This window comes from Podarcis melisellensis (genome assembly GCF_964234715.1).
Source record: "Podarcis melisellensis genome assembly, chromosome: 14".
Lineage (NCBI taxonomy): Eukaryota > Metazoa > Chordata > Lepidosauria > Squamata > Lacertidae > Podarcis > Podarcis melisellensis.
The window spans coordinates 14,958,738-14,976,060 of NC_138546.1; the positions used below are offsets into that span (position 1 = coordinate 14,958,738).

Sequence of the window (17,323 nt, forward strand, 5' to 3'; positions counted from 1 at the left end):
TTGCTGCGTTAACGTAACTGCCTTTCAGCCTAACCAACCTCACAGCATTGTTGTGGGGATTAAATGAAGAGGGGGAGAACCATGTATATCACCTCGGTTGGAGTGTGTGGGGGGAAAGATGGGATATAAATACAATAAGTAAAATTTTACAAATTGAAGAAATTCCCAGCGAGGCTTAATAATAAACCCATCTTTTGAAGAAACTCTGGGATTTGTAGCTCTGTGAGAGGAATAGGGGTCTCTTAACAACTCTCAACACCCTTAACAAACTATAGACCCCAGGATTCTTTGGGCAAAGCAAGTGACCATTTTAAGTGGTAATAAAGTGCTTTAAGTGCAGATTGGGCCTCATTCTTAGCGCAGTGACGCACACAAGAACTCCACCCCCCACTTCTGTCTAGATAGGGTTAATATGATTATGATACACTGATTTGAGTTGTTATGTGATGCATGTTTTTGTAGATTACATAGCAATTTGCAAACTCAAAAAACAAATTGACTCCAGTTTCACAGTGCTGGTTATCTCTCAGCCTTAATGCTTAAGCCTTCTTTTGTTAGGAAAATGCATCAGTGACTTAAATCTCTGAAATTAATGGGAGCAAAATGATTCTAATAAATTTTTAAATATATAGCTTGGAGACGATTTCCCAAAAGTGCATTCCAAATAACGTGCAGTGATATTTTTTAAACATGTCATTCTGAATGCAATTTAGCTTTGGCTTGCATACCTGTTTAAATAAGAGCAGCGAAGTACTTGAAAATCTTGTCACATTTATTGACTTAGTTACTTTCTCCTAGAATCTTCTTGTGCTCATAAGGCAAGAAGAATAAAATAAATAAATGTTAAGCCTGCTTTGAGACACTTCATAACTCTTTCAAGTGAAGTTTGTTGCTGATGTGGTTGTCTGAATATTCTGTTTGGAAGGAAGTAAAATGTTTGCTGAAATACACAAGTTTGTGAAGTGCTACAAGATTGTCTTGTCACTACAGGGCATTGTGGGAAATAAAAATGGCGGCTCCACCATACCCGGCCAGGGCAGGTGTCAGTGGTGGAGAGGTTTTCCAGGTCAGGAGCATCTCAGACTCTTGAGATTTCAAAACCTAAACCTGAGACCTAGAAATGGCCCACAGTGGTGCATACCCTCCAACATTTCTCTGATGAAAATAGGGACATTCCATTCCATAATGATAATTTTACTATTTATACCCCACACATCTTTCTGGGTTGTCCCAGCTACTCTGGGCAGCTTCCAACATATATAGAAACATAATAAAAGATTTAAAAAACCTTCCTTATACAGGATTGCCTTCAGATGGCTCAGATAACTCCATACCCTCCAACATTTCTCCAATGAAAATAGAGACAGTTTAAGGATCAAATCAGAAACTGGGACGGCTTCTCTAAATCAGGGACATCCCTGGAAAATAAGGACACTTGGAGGGTCTGGTGGTGTAATTAAGTATGACGCGTTAAGCATTAACTACAGTCACTGAGAGCATATCATTCAAATAAAAAACAGTCTAATGACTGAGTACATATGTCACTGGTTGGACAATAAGATAGAAAGCTAAATGGAGTGTTCATTCCTTCTCACCTGCTTAGGGAGTCTGTGTTGGGAAGACACTCCTTCCGAAGGGAAGGGTTTCTGCATTAGACACTGGCGTGTCATAATCCAGTGGCCTTCATGTAGTTCATAGCTCTGTTAGCTTGTGAAAAATAACTTCTGTAATTGTCAGAGGTCAAATGAAACACAAGTTGTGAAAGGACTTTAAGAATATTTTTTGGTCTGTCCTAAAATCATGGTTGGAAGATTTTAAGCTGCGCAAATAAACCACTAAGGATGATATTAAACCCAATGAATAATAATAACAAGAGCAACGACAGCAGCAGCAACAACAACAACATATTTATTTATACCTTGCCTTTTTCCCTCACAAGAAAATGAACAAGACTAAGTTAGGTCCATTAATTTCCCCATTTAACTGTTCTTAATTTTTAAAATGGCTGTAACCTGTCCTGGGACCTGCTGGTGAAAGGTAATAAATTTAACAATAGTGATAATTTTTCAGGCAGACAAAATCTGGAACCTCTGTTTTTGTGCCCACCTTCCAGTTGTTTATTTGAACACGACACCGGGTAAAATAGCTTTAGCCGAAAGCAAACTTTGGGCTTACTTTGAAACACACACTTCAAGCTTTATGTCAGCTTGGATGCCTTTAAAAGAGGATTAAACAAATTCATGGAGGATACGGCTATCAGTGGTTACCAGCCACAATGACTATGCTTTCCCCCCATAGTCAGAGTCAGCAATGCTTCTGAATACCAGTTGCTAGAAACCATAGGAGGAGAGAGTGTTGTTAGGTTTGAGTTCTGCTTGCAGATTTTCTACAGGCATCTGGTTGGCCACTGTGAGAACAGGACGCTGGACTAGATGAGTCACTGACCTGATCCAAAAGGTCCTTCTTGTGTTCTTGTGTCAGGCTTCAACCTGGTGTGTGTGTGTTTATTTATTGGCCTCAAACTACAGGGCAGTAGCACCCCACCAGGCTGGTACAAAAGTGTAAATACAGTGGTACCTTGGGTTACAGACGCTTCAGGTTACAGACTCCGCTAACCCAGAAATAGTACCTCAGGTTAAGAACAGTTTCAGGTTAAGAACGGACCTCCAGAGCGAACTAAGTTCTTAACCCGAGGTACCACTGTACTATGGTTAACAGTGCTGCCCTCTCTGCCTCTGCTGTGTCAGACCACAACTTGGGTTAGCGGGATTTGGGGTTGTCCTGGGTATTTTTAAGGACGTGTGAAATCACTGGGGCACGGGGCCTGGAGAGAGGAAGGTTATGATTTCAGGTCAAAGCTTAAGCGAGGAAGGCAAGTTGAAGTACATTGTGTGAAGTATTTCTAGCGTTGATAAAAAGAAATTCGAGGTGGGATAGTATGCTCTCTGTTGCTGTTGTAGCTGTCACTTGAGAACAAGAAAATGAGTGAGATGTTTTCAAAGGGCAGCTGAAATCACCTTGGGCTTTTGAAGCACGGAGGGGCGGGGAATTCCTGTATGTTTCTGCAATTTTCTGAAAATTGCAAATTAAGATTCACTGCCTTTTTATATGCTGCCTTTCTGCAAAGGCACTTAAGGTACTCTTCACTTTAAAAGGACACACACATGCACCGTAATTAAGCTTCTGTCTGCCTGAGCGCATGGGTCTTCTTAGCTCAGTGGTAGATCATCCATCTTGGATGCTGGGTGTCCCAGGTTCAGTCCCCAGCATTTCCAGGTACGGCTGGGAAAATCCCATATCTGAAAACCTGAAGAGGCACTACCAGTCAGTGTACTGAGCTAGACGGACCAAAGGTTTGATGTGGTATAAGGCATTTTCATAGGTTCCCATATCCCTAGTTCCTAGGAAGGGACAGAAAGAGCTGCTCCTGTAGGTCTCCCATTCATCACTGACCCACAGAGGCTTCCCCATTCCTGTGAATACTTATTTGCTTGCCCTCTTCTTCTGGGTCCATTCTACGCAGCCACCCAAAGGGAGAGTGGAAGGCAAGCAAATGGTGACGCTCCTATTTCCCAACTCTTGTCATTGTTCACTTGCTTGGATAGGAAATGACAGCAAATAGCTGTCCCGTTGTGGTAGGTAAGTAAAGCTGTTTGTTGTTGGCATGCATCTGTCTCGAGAAACATTGTAGTGCGTCTCAAGGGGGAGAAGTCAAACCACGACATTGGTGCTGACCTTTAAAGCCCTAAACGGCCTCAGTCCTCTATACCTGAAGGAGTGTCTCCACCCCCATCATTCAGCCCAGACACTGAGATCCAGCGCTGAGGGCCTTCTGGCGGTTCCCTCATTGTGAGAAGTGAGGTTACAGGGAACCAGACAGAGGGCCTTCTTGGTAGTGGCACCCTCCCTGTGGAATGCCCTCCCTTCAGATGTGAAGGAAATAAGCAGCTATCTTATCTTTAAAAGACATCTGAAGGCAGCCCTGTTTAGGGAAGTTTTTAATATTTAATTAATTAATGTATTGTTTTTAACACTCGATTGGGAGCTGCCCAGAGTGGCTGGGGAAACTCAGCCAGATGGACGGGGTATAAATAAATTATTATTATTATTATTATTATTATTATTATTATTATTATTATTAGCACCAAAGTGACCTCCCCAAGGCGCAAGTCTGGGCAGTGTGTATGGGGGTCCTGGGCTGCCCAGACGAAAAGACCTCCCTCTTGACTTCACTGATGTGTGTCATGGGCCATGAATCAGCTTCACCTGCTGAACAGCAGCCTGAAGGGGGAGAAGGCTGAAGCCAGGTGGTTCTCATCAGTGCCTCCTCCTCTGTGTCCTTGAAGGCTGATCAGCTGCAGGTGGAGTCACTCTGCCTTCTCCCCCTTCAGGCTGCTGTTGAGCAGGCGAAGCTGACTCCTGGCCCACGACACACTGATTCAAAGGACAAGCAGAGCAATACATTTGGCACCTGCTTGGCTTCAGGAGTTGCTGGAAGGAGATGGCGTCCATGGCACCCTCCAACCATCTTAGGGACTCCACTCCAGATTTGTGTAGAGTTTGCTCCAGAGCTTTCCAAACTTTTCATGCTGGTGACAACACTTTTTAGTCATGCATCATTTCATAACACAGTGTTTTCCTTCTCCTAGATGGGCCACCTTCCCAGGTTGATGAGCCCCGCCTGCCTCTCACTTCCCTCTACAGCAGGCATAGGCAAACTCAGCCCTCCAGATGTTTTGGGACTACACCTCCCATCATCCCTGACCACTGGTCCTGTGAGCTAGGGATGATGGGAGTTGTAGTCCCAAAACATCTGGAGGGCCGAGTTTGCCTATGCCTGCTCTACAGCATGTGCAGAAACTGCCTTCTGGACCGCTGGACCCACGATTGGTCTTGTCCGCTCAATCCATCGGAGCCTGTCTTCACATGCAAGGCGTGTCCCTAACTCACTGATAGTTTGAGACCCATTGGCTACCCACACCTGGTTTAGCTGGCTAGTGGAAGCCGTTCCAGGGGGTGGCTTCTGTCACATTCTGACAGCTTCTAGGAGCCACCGCTGAGAGCTGAATGCAAGGTGGGGATGTTAAATTATGCTCATAGCGCTAACTTGATAAATTTAAAGCCAGAGCAGCCCTCTTCGGTTAGTCTATTCTTAAAAAAAAAAAAAAAAGACAGACAGACATGTTTCCACAGTATGCTCTGACTTCACTGAGTTTGAGTGCTGATCCATCTTCTGGTATAAAAAATGAAAGTGCTCCCTTAGCTCTTGTTCCCTAAGACTTCCCTCCTTAGCAGCTTGTTTTGCCAGGCTGCACAGCAAATGATTGCATTAGAGCAGAGCGTAGTTTTTGGTCCTCAGCGGCATGCAGTAATCAGGGTGTCCATGTTGCAAAATAAAATTAAAAATGTCTTTTTAATGATCTATTTAGCTGGCTGGATAACACAGAGAATCATGCTGCTTATAGTAGCCTGTGGAAGGGACAGTATTAGGAACGTCTTCGATGAAACACCTCAGCCCATGTTAACCATCTGTTAGGCAATAATGTCGGTTTAAGACCAGCTGTGATTTGCAAAACCTCAAATTCCTGGTGGAACTTTGCTCTCCTGTTTTGGTTTTATCAATCAGAATTTGTGAATCTCCAGTTACTTGGGCTTCCTTTCCTGCAACCTGCAAAGAAAGAAAAATGTGCCACAAAGAAAATATCTGTATCCACAGATAAAGGTTTAGTGTGCTCTTGTAGCTGAATGATGCTGTAGTGTTCAGAAGTAGTAGCTATAGATCATGGGTAGGCAAACTAGGCCCGGGGCCCGGATCCGGCCCAATCGCCTTCTAAATCTGGCCCACAGATGGTCCGTGAATCAGTGTGTTTTTACACGAGTAGAATGTGTCCTTTTATTTTAAATGCATCACTGGGTTATTTGTGGGGCATAGGAATTCGTTCATTTTTTTTCTTTTCAAAATATGGTCCGGCCCTCCACAAGGTCTGAGGGACAGTGGACCGGCCTCCTGCTGAAAAAGTTTGCTGACCCCTGCTATAGATGGAGTAGTCTCCCTGGATGGAGCTGCAACTTTCCACCCTGGACTCTAAAAAGAGAGGCTGCAAATGGAAGTGTCTTCATCATGGTGCCATTCTGCCTGTGGAACACACTCCCTAAGGACCTTTGCCCATTTGCCATCAATTCAAGTTTCGAAACTGTAGCTAAACAAAGGTGTTTCAGATAATTTGTTCTCGCATTACGGTGCAAATAATGAATTTTAAAAATAATTTTCCAGATGGAGTTCTTTTCAAGTCATGGTTCCTGTTAACTTTCTGATGAATTTGCATAAGAATCCCCAAATAGCGATTTTTGCAAGATCATTAAGTAGGTCCATAAAGGTTTCCTCTTCATTGAGCATCCATATCTCCTGTGAGAGTTTTTAAGCTGACAAAAACAAGAGTGTGTAATGTATTTTACCAATTAGTCAGTACTTATTGGTCTCTTTAGAACAATTACCAGTTTGATTCTTCAAATTTGAGACATGGATGTTTTTTCCAAAATACAATCATAGGTGCAAACCTACTTGGCTATACAGTATTTTCTGACTTTCCTATTTTTATTTTTTGCACTCTTAAGTGTTGCAGTGAAAGAAGAGATCAGTTTAGCAGCACTAAGCTCCAGAGATTTGCATCGTGAACCAATGTCTGACTGAGTTGCTTTGGATTAAATGGAACTTTCTTTGGGCCAATTTCTGCTCCAAGATCTTGCACTAATAAAGAAATGCATAGTGTTCAAAGTCTCTGGTTCAAATATTGGTCCTGCTATGAACCAAAAAATAAAAATAAATACTGACTAATAAAAATAACTAAATAATAAGCAGAAGTGTCAGGACTCTTAATGGCCATTGCTGGGGGAAGAACAGTTGAAGCAGTGGTGGATCCTGGGGTTACGCTGCCCTAATAATACTCATCAGCCTGACAAGGTTGCTGTAAGGATTTCTGAGAGCACGCATAGACATCTCTTCAGTGGGATAAATATGTAGTCTTGTGAGATTTAAACTCTTGTAAGGACTCTGTGGGTCTAATGCAAATGCACAGCCTTCGTTGAAGTACCATATTTTGGATGAGGCAGTGAGTCTACTTGAATGTAATGTAATTCTAAAGAAGGGAGTAGCAATCTCTGCTGTCCAAAATCAGTTGCCCATTCTCACACGTGGAACTGAATAGGCTGTGGAAAAAAGCAGACTGCTGGGTTGAAATGAGCATTTAATGTTTTAAATCTTTCATTTTATTTCTACTGGCGGGGAGTGCTGGTCAATGCCCATTGAATGTTTCCTGTCCACCCACCTTCCTCTGGAGTAGGTGACTATATAATTGGCAAGTCTCTCATTCATAAATATATATATATATATATATATGCAGTAGCAGGTGGAGAGTCAGATTATCAACTGCTAAACTCCATTAAGTGACTACCAAATCTCTTTGGCGTTTTCCATTCCGGGCTTCCATCCAGATTTGTTTGTTTCTAATGTGTTGTTGACTGGGAGACCCTAGGTGCTGAATTGGAAGAGACCCAAATGAGCTATGCTGCTGCTGCTGCTGTTTGTGCAGATGTAAATATAATCCTTGGCTGGTTCTCTTAGTTCTTACAAAAAATAATAATGGTGAAAACTGATTTTCAAGAGAGAAAGGAGGGGGGAGGGTTGTCTGAAGGGCCTTGTTCAATGTTTCTTGACTGTGCTTTCCCCCTCTAAATCCAGAATCACAGGTTCTGGGTCTCCCCACACCTGACCAAAAAAATGCAATGAAGTCTGCTCCCTCTTCTTCTCCTTTCCTGACCGTTGTAGGCAGAGGAGTCTACTGTGGCCTTAATAAAGGATCAAGTGGCAACCATCCCAACTGCATCCTAGTCATAGTTGCACATGTCTTTTTTTAGGTGTGGCTAAACTGTGGACCACATTATCCAGCATCCCAATAGGTTTTTTGTGCCCTCCTTAAAAAAAAGAAAAGAATCTGCTGCTCACATAGTTGCCCCAGCATGATACTGTGATGCGAAAAGGGTTTTTTGTGGACCCCCAAGACACCCCATAATTGTTTTAAAAGTAAAAGTTTGGCCATGCGCTCTCTCTCTCACACACACATGGCGGGGGCATGTGTCAATAAGGCCCTTGCCCCAGAAAAGTTTAGCTACCCTTTGCAATGTGCTTTATGTGGAGCTTTCTTTGAAAAGTATCCAGAATCTTCCACTGGTCCAGAATGGGACATCTAGGATAATGGCGGAATCTGACTCTTGGAACCAATTACAGATAGGTAGCCGTGTTGGTCTGCCATAGTCAAAACAAAAAAATTTCCTTCCAGTAGCACCTTAAAGACCAACTAATTTAGTTCTTGGTATGAGCTTTCGTGTGCATGCACACTTCTTCAGATACAGAAATTTTCTTGGAACCAAGTGATGCCATTAATAGAACACTTCCACTGGGAGCAATTCAGAGTGCTGTCTGTTAGCTTTACACGGCCCTAAATGGCTCCGAATGGCTTCAGGTTCAGGATATCTAAAGGGCCAGCTCCTCCTGTATGAACCTACCCAACTGTGAGATCCAGTGGATCCCTCCCCTTTCCCCTCAGCCCTTCAGTCACTGAGGTGAGGCTTGCAGGAATGTCTGAGATAGCCTTCACCGAAGTCCACACCTAGGCTGTGATGCTCCCCACCTGAGGAAGCTCATCCCTCTGCCTCTGGTCTCTTGCCACTTCATTGAGATGTTTCTTAGGCAGATCTTCATTTTGATGAGCTGAAAAAATGACCTTTGTATCGAAGGAATGTTTTTTGTATCGATTCCTCGGATTTCATTTTCATTTGATGTGCTGTCATATGTCTCTGAAATCTCTTCTAATATTTTTCCCTGCAATGTGTGTGTTCTTGTGTTTAGAATGTTGTAAGCTTCCTTGAACATCCATATTTTTTAAGGAAAGGTTGTGGTTTTAATAACCAATCAATAAGATGTTTGCTAGTAATCCTGAAGGCAGCTTCTGAATTTCACTGCATTATTTGTACCAAAATGTTGTTTTGAGGCAAAATATATTTTATTTGCAAATACATTTAAACTGATACTAAATACAAGATCTGGTTGGATAGTGTTTTCGAGGTTACCAGCATGAGTTTGACCAAACTGTGGGAGGCAGTGGAGGACAGAGGTGCCTGGCGTTCTCTGGTCCATGGGGTCATGAAGAGTCGGACACGACTAAACGACTAAACAACAACAACAACAACAAATACAAGATCAGCTAGTCTATGACATCCTGAATGTCCTCCAGTCTACAATTCAAACAGAAATTCACTTTAAGGACCAATTTCCATTTTCACATCAATGGTGCAGCTTTGAGGTTTGATCCTGCATTCGTAGTTGGATTCTGGACCTTTTTGTGATGTTTCCATACTTTGGGTTATGCTGTCCATCTGCAGTACCACTTGACTTTTATTTATTTTAGGATGGGAACTCGATAATTACATTTTATATTTTTGCTTGGCACAAAAATTGAAGTCTGTGGCCTAATTCCATTTTCTCCTCCCTCCCACGCTTCTTAGGATGCAAAGTTTGTAGAAGAAAGGCGGAAACAGTTGCAGAATTACTTAAGGAATGTTATGAACAAAGTAATCCAGACTGTGCCAGAATTCGCTTCCAACCCTAAAAAAGAGACTCTTATCCAACTGATGCCCTTTTTTATGTAAGTAGATTTCAAATGGATAGATACACCTCAATATGCTATTAAATACATATACTGTATTTTCTTTCTCCTGTAACTTGAAAAATATTAACAGCGGCTGTCTTGAAATTTTTGCAATAACTGTGTGTGTGTGTTAGTAAGAATTGCCCATTAAATTCAAAAGACTTGGTTGATTTTTATTTATTTTTAGAAAACTGAATTATGAAATCATTCTTTTAAAAATTGAAAATGGACAACTTTCTGGCCGTTCATAGAGCGAAATGAAAGAGGGAGAAAAATGCAGTTGGCTGTCCATTTATTGGATGATGGCGAGTGGTTACTGCCGTTCCATAACATGGTGGCATAAACATTGGTGGAGTGGAGCAGGGACACAGGAGAGAACAGCTCTGGTTCTTTATTTACTGCAGGAGCAGTTTTTGCCAGTGCTGCGACATTGGGGGTTTTTGGAGGAGAGACCTGGCACATGACCCCTTTGTTAGGTAAGCTGAGTCCAAGGTGATTTGGTGAACGTCACTGCTGGTCATGGCTGTAAACTCAGGTCTCCCTCCCCCCAGTCAGAAGTCACATCTACACCATGCATTGAAAGCATCCTGGGAACCGTAAGATGCTGGGAATTGTAGCTCTAAGAGAGGCAAACCTCAGTCTCCAGGACCATTTGGAAGAAGGCTTGTGCTTTAAACATTTGGTGTAGATGGAACCAAACTTCCAGCTGCTACACCACCCTTTTTCTGGCTCACTATTCTATAACTGAGAAAATACTCATATATTGGGCTTTCCTTGGGGGGGGGGGTGTTGTCTTTGGGGGCTGCCACAGCGAGTTACTGGACTGACATTTCCCAGCGCACCACTGGGATGCAGATGTCCTCTTTCAGCTCTACCACCCATCATGAAATAATGAAATGATAAATGAAACAGGCCAAGACTGGCCCAGTGTCACCCAGTGAGCTTCATGGCTGAGTGGGGATTCGAATCCTGGTCTCCCAGGTCATGGTCCAAGAGTAACCATTATGCAACACTGGGTGGATGATAACCCCAGCATGACTGTGCACTTATGCCGACGGTAACAGTAGCAGAAGTATTAGTAGTACTAAAATTGTTGCTGCTGTTATCTGCCGTTCTACTAAAACATTGGTAGACAAGCTAAGGCCTGGGGGCCATATCCGGCCCAATTGCCTTCTAAATTTGTCCTGTGGACAGTCCGGGAATCAGCGTGTTTTTACATGAGTAGAATGCGTCTTTTTATTTTAAATGCATCTCTGGATTATTTGTGGGGCATAGGAATTCGTTCATTTTTTTTCTTTTCAAAGTATACTCCGGCCCCCCACAAGGTCTGAGGGACAGTGGACCGGCCCCCTGCTGCAAAAGTTTGCTGACCCCTGTAATAAAAGTACCCAGCATAAAATCGATACAGCTGAAAAAATGAGAGCACAACATCATCAAGATTAAAAGCATAGATTTTAAAATGGAGGTGCCCAGTAGACGTAAATAGCTTAGAAGGCCTTGGTAAACAGAAAGGATCTTTAAAGCCCTAAACGGCCTCGGTCCAAAATACCTGAAGAAGCGCTGCCACCCCTATCGTTTTGCCTGGACTCTGAGGTCCAGCGCCGAGGGCCTTTTGGCGGTTCCCTCACTGCGAGAAGCCAAGTTATAGGGAACCAGGCAGAGGGCCTTCTCTGTAGTGGCACCCACCCCGAGGAACGCCCTCCCACCAGATGTCAAAGAGAAAAACAACTACCAGACCTTTAGAAGACATCTGAAGGCAGCCCTGTTTAGGGAAGCTTTTAATGTTTAATAGAATATTGTATTTTAATATTCTGTTGGAAGCCGCCCAGCGTGGCTGGGGAAACCCAGCCAGATGGGTGGGGTATAAATAATAAATTATTATTATTATTTTCCCACAGGTGGTACCAGGCCAGCTTCCCTAGGAAAGCTGAGCCACAACCTGGGTGCCACTTTGGAAAAGGCCCTTTCTCCCTGATGTTTACCCATCAGTGACCTTGCTAGGACACATGTGCCCCAACAGATGTCCTATTATGCTGGGTGCCGACACTGGGGACTGTGAAGCCCCCACCAAACCACGAAAGAACCTGGAGCTGATATTGGCGCATGCAATGGGATCAATCAGTCAGGATATGTTCATAAATACCATGTTCTAGCTAATTAAAATACAGCAGGGAGAAAACTTCACTGTTTACGAGTGCTGAGTTGGGCTGTGTGCTGTACCAAATCTATTAAGAGTAGGTGAGATTAGTCTGCAGAATGTAATATTTTTCTAGTACGAGATCTGTAGAAATAGGATTTTTGACTAAGGGTGAAGGGGGCGGGGCAGGGAAGAGAAGAGAGATTTGTGTTTAAAACATGCTCCTTAGTATTAGTCAGCTTGTCATTTTTTGACAGGGAAATTTCCATAATTTTCAAGATGTTCATATACAATATTCCAGAGGGCTTTCATTTTAAAGCAAAATAAAATAAAAAATATATGAATGTCTTCAAGTTTTAATGAGCCTGCTCTCTATATCTCATGCTGCATCTGACATATTGATTCTGTGAAAAACAAAAACTTGCTGATTCCCTCTCAAATCTCAGTGGTGCTGCTTTACCCTTTTATGCCAGGAGCAATCTTTACTTGAAAACAAAAGATAGGCATGTCAGCTTCCAACTAAATATCATGTTTCTGATTATTCTTTGTAGCACCACCTGTCCTTTATGCAGAATCTGGTACATACAGATTATGCAGAATCTAATACATACATACCCTCCTGATACATACTATATGGACCATGCATAGCGCAGCATATTCAGGGCATTATTATTATTTATTAGTTAGTTAGTTAGTCAGTCAATTTCTGTACCACTTAATATAGAAACTTTTCTCTAAGCAGTATACAGCAAACAACAACAACGAATGTTACAAAAATAGGCAATAGAAGCATTGATACAGAAATTGCTATTAAATACAGTGGTACCTTGGGTTACATACGCTTCAGGTTACCTTAGCTTCAGGTTACAGACTCCGCTAACCCAGAAATAATGGTTCAGGTTAAGAACTTTGCTTCAGGATAAGAACAGAAATCGTGCTCTGGCGGCGCAGCGGCAGCAGGAGGCTCCATTAGCTAAAGTGGTGCTTCAGGTTAAGAACATTTTCAGGTTAAGTACGGACCTCCGGAACGAATTAAGTACTTAACCCGAGGTACCACTGTACTGATAAATTCTGAAACCCTTCTCCACTCAACACACCTCAGACTCCTGTCTCCCACCCAGGACTCCTTCCATCAAGCTTGGCTCTCTACCCAGACCTAAGCAAACTCACAGATCGTCCCTCAAAATCTCACCACAAGTGGGTTCCTAGAACCTGCTGACATCAGTCTAGTCTCTCCCTCTAGACTTGCTTTTATAGGCGAGGTCCAAGGTTGCTGGAGCTTCCTTGGTCTTCCTTCAGCTGTGTCCCATTCAACACTCAAATCAGCTGCACTGCATATGACCAGTTCCAGGATACAGCAGGTTTAGTATCTTAAAAGCTATGGACCTTTGGAACGTCATTAACTACAAACACCCAAATTGGGGATCCCCTCCAAACCGGTGCCAAAGTTTTGTAATAGTTTTGTAGCGCACACCATGCATTTTGCAGCACGCACCTCCCCCCCCACAAACTGAGTAATTGATACACTGGGGGTCGTAGGTATCGCCCCAAACTCCAACATGGTCTGATTAACTCCAAACTGGTGCCAAAGTTCTGCGATCATTCTGCAGTGGAAGCACCATGTTTTGTGGCGCCTCTAAAACTGAGTACCGTATTTTTCGCTCTATAAGACGCACCAGACCACAAGACGCACCTAGTTTTTGGAGAAGGAAAACAAGGAAAAAGAAATTCTGAATCTCAGAAGCCAGAACAGCAAGAGGGATCGCTGCACAGTGAAAGCAGCAATACCTCTTGCTGTTCTGGCTTCTGGGATAGCTGCGCAGCCTGCATTCGCTCCATAAGACGCACACACATTTCCCCTTACTTTTTAGGAGGGAAAAAGTGAGTCTTATAGAGCAAAAAATACGGTAATTGAGACTCAAAGTGTGAGTCATAGGCATCACCAGCACTGTCTGATTTACTCCAAAGCGGTAGCAAAGTTTTGCAGTAGTTTTGCAACCTTTTTGTAGTGAAAGCCCCACATTTTTCAGCACCCACAAAAGTGGGTTACTGTCTTGCTTGGTGTGGGGCCATACTAGTGTCTACTCTTCTTCACCTTTGTTTTTCAATGATGGGAGTTGTAACACACCAATAATGGGAGGGTCACAGGTTCCTCCTTCCCTGCCCTCGGAGCCAGGAGGGGAAGCAATCATCGCCTGATCTCAGCGTCCCTTTTTGTTGCTGCCTCCTGCATGGACTATGCAAAATTCATTACAGGCAGGCCTGGAAAAGATGGACAGAAGCCATTAGAACTGGGGAGGGAAGTCCATCTCACTGCTATCCTTCATTGTCACAGCTCAATGGAGGGCATCTCCCTTGTGTTTCCTGTTCATGTGAAAACTATGGCTTCTTGATGTAAACAGAAAAACAGGTATTCATCAGTTAGAGGGGGGAAATGCAATCAAACAGAACCAACTAGCTGCTCATGTTTCTAATGGGAGAGCAAAGATGTTGCTTTGCTTCTGTACTCTCCAGTGCAGCTCCAAATCTCTGCACAGTCTAAGCGAATTATGTCTGTGTTAACACCGCCTTCCCATTCCATCTTAAAATTATTACAGTTTGCAGAGTTAAGATTATTACAGAGATGGAGTCCAGCAACATCTGGAGGGGCTCAGATTCCCATTCCCCGCTGTGTTTGTTGTTGTTGTTTGTTTAAACTACTTCTTGTAAAATATTAATATCTCGATATTGCAATAAAATCTAATTAAAATGCCCTTCCTTTATAGACAGCATGTAAATGGGTTTTTTGGGGTTTTTTTTGCTCTCCAAAGGTTAGATTTCTGGAACAGGAAGATTAGCATTGCAAAACAGTGTGGGGTGCTTTAGAATCGGGTGGGATATTTTTTTAAAAAAACCATACCACAAACAAACATTTTACCTATCCATTACAGCAATATGTAAATTACATTTGAAATCAGGATGCAAACTCCTCTTCATTGTAAGCTGAAACCTAAGCTGTTCCAAAAGTGTTAAAAAAAGTACGCCAGGAGCAATTTAATATCTATATGAAGCCATTGGGAATGGTTATTAGGAGTTTCGGAGCAAGGTATAATCAGAATGCTGATGATACACAACTCTACCTCTCTATAACATCTGAATCAGAAGAGACTCTGAAGATTCTGGTGTCTGAACACAGTGGTGGATTGGATTAGGCTGGTCTGAGGTACATATTTTCAGGACCCTCATTTTTTTGTGATTGCATTTTTTGTAAGTTTTTAAAGCTGTTTTTAATATAGTATTTAAAATTGTGGTAATCCACCCTGGGATCTTAGAGTGGAGTGGATAATAATACAGTGGTACCTCGGGTTACATACGCTTCAGGTTACATATGCTTCAGGTTACAGACTCCGCTAACCCAGAAATATTACCTCAGGTTAAGAACTTTGCTTCAGGATGAGAACAGAAATTGTGCTCCGGCGGCGTGGCAGCAGCAGGAGGCCCCATTAGCTAAAGTGGTGCTTCAGGTTAAGAACAGTTTCAGGTTAAGAACGGACCTCCGGAACAAATTAAGTACTTAACCTGAGGTACCACTGTACTAAAAGTAGTAATAATACATACCCTGTGGTGTATAGAGTGTTAGGTGAGGGGTAGTCCCTCTAGTGGGGAACATATCATGTTACGTTTGGGGTTGTTTACCCACCTTTGGTCCCCACCCTGCACTCAGCTCTCACCTGCGGCTCCCAGAAGCTGTCAGCATGTGACAGCAGCCGCACACCAGGAATGGCTTTGATTGGCTGGCTAAACCAGGTGAGAGTAGCCAATGGGTCTCAAACCCTTGGTGAGTTAGGGACTCCCCCTGCATGTGAAGACAGGCTATAGCAGATGGAGAGAATGAGACCAATAGTTGGTCCAACGACCAATAAAAGGCTTTCTGCACCTGCTGTAGAGTGAGACATGAGGGGCAGATGGGACTTGTCAACCTGGGAAGGCATCCCATCTAGTATAAGGAAACTCTGGTCCTAAACCTCTGCTGCCTTGCGGGATATCTGTCATGGTCTGGTTTACGGGCGGTTGAAGTCCCAGCTGAGAACATCGGGACCGGGGGCAAGATGGCGGGATGGGAGCAGGAACGGGAGTCTGGAAGCCAGGAGTCAGAGGTCTGAGGGTCAGAGAAACCAGGAGTCAAGGAGCCAAGGGTCCGAGGATCAGGAAGCAAGGAGTCAAGAAGCCAAACACAGCAAGGCAGGAAGCGTGTTGCTGTGGCAAAGAGCCAAAGGGAAATGCTGACCTTATCACCCTTCCCAGCTCTTGCCACCAGGTGCTGTGAGTTACCAGTCAGCCTCACCTGTGTGTCCGCGCCTTGCCTATCCAGAACAAACTTAGGAAAGCCCCAATCCTGCGAAGCCCTACCAGTCACAGGGCCTGGCTCCTGCATGCACTCCTGACAATATCTTTGGGGGAAGAAAAGGCTAAGGAGTAAATCCTATACAAATCTGGAGTGGAGTCCCTTAGACGATTGGATGGCACCTTGTACGCCTCCTTCTGCAGCCAAGCTGGTGCCAAACATCTGCTTTCCTTTGGACCACATCAGCGAGGCTGATAGGGTGGTCTTGTTGTCTGGGCAGCCCGGGATCTCCATATACGCTGCTCAGGCTTGCGCCCAGGTCACTTGGGTTCTGCTAACACACCGACAACAACACAAGAGGCATAAGTTATGATTCTCCAGCGGTTAGTCTTCACCGCCCATTATCTCTCAGGACGGATGGATGTCAACAACAACAATCCAAACAGCTTCCTATAATGTTAGCTGCCAGCACTACTGTTTCCCCAACACCCTGAGGTTCTTGGTTTGGGAAGCGGTAGCGCTATGGAGCCAACAGCCCTCCAGACACTGTTGGACCCCCCCTTCACCAGCCCCAACCCACATGGCGAGTGGTCAGGAATGATGAGAGCTGTAGCCCAACTGTATCTGGAGGACCAAAGGTTCCTCATCCCTGTCTCAAAACCCCATGAAGACAGATGGGTTGTTCTAGGCATTTTCAAACTTGTTTGCCCAAGGAATGCCTCATTTTCTTCAACTCACGGGAGCCTGTTTTCCTATATTCGCTTGAGGGCCCCATGAGCCTGATCTGGCTCATGCAGAAACTCTCCAGTCCTGTCTGGACTTTGCCACGCGAGAGGCTCTTCTGTTCCATGTAAGTTGCAGTTTGCTGTTCGATTCTAAAGTGTGATTGATTCACCTGCTTTCGTCTCATGAGTCACAATCACGTTCATGCTGCCTCCACTTGCCAGAGTAGTCACAGAAAGAACAGCACTGATTCTTGGCCTTCCACTCTCCCAGAGCTCTTGTCGGGTTTGGAGCCGTAGCCAAAAGTTCCTGGGGCAGTGGATAATGAGAGAGGCTTGTTTGCCTGTGTTTATCATATTTAGCCGAGATGATGCCAAGATTCCCCTGTTGGGGGCATGTCTGACTAACAATGAGATTCAGAATCCCAAATGCTCT

At 43.8% G+C, this 17,323-nt stretch overlaps 1 protein-coding gene across 4 annotated transcripts in view; it reads left to right on the forward strand.

The window, feature by feature from the left end:
- Nucleotides 1–17,323, forward strand: part of SNX29 (sorting nexin 29) — a 199,543-nt gene that overhangs the window by 142,386 nt on the left and 39,834 nt on the right. For all 4 annotated transcript variants that reach the window (XM_081887979.1, XM_081887982.1, XM_081887981.1 and 1 more), the window contains one exon: nucleotides 9,562–9,701. In XM_081887979.1, coding sequence (XP_081744105.1) covers nucleotides 9,562–9,701 — 140 coding nt within the window. The remainder of the gene's footprint in view (nucleotides 1–9,561; nucleotides 9,702–17,323) is intronic.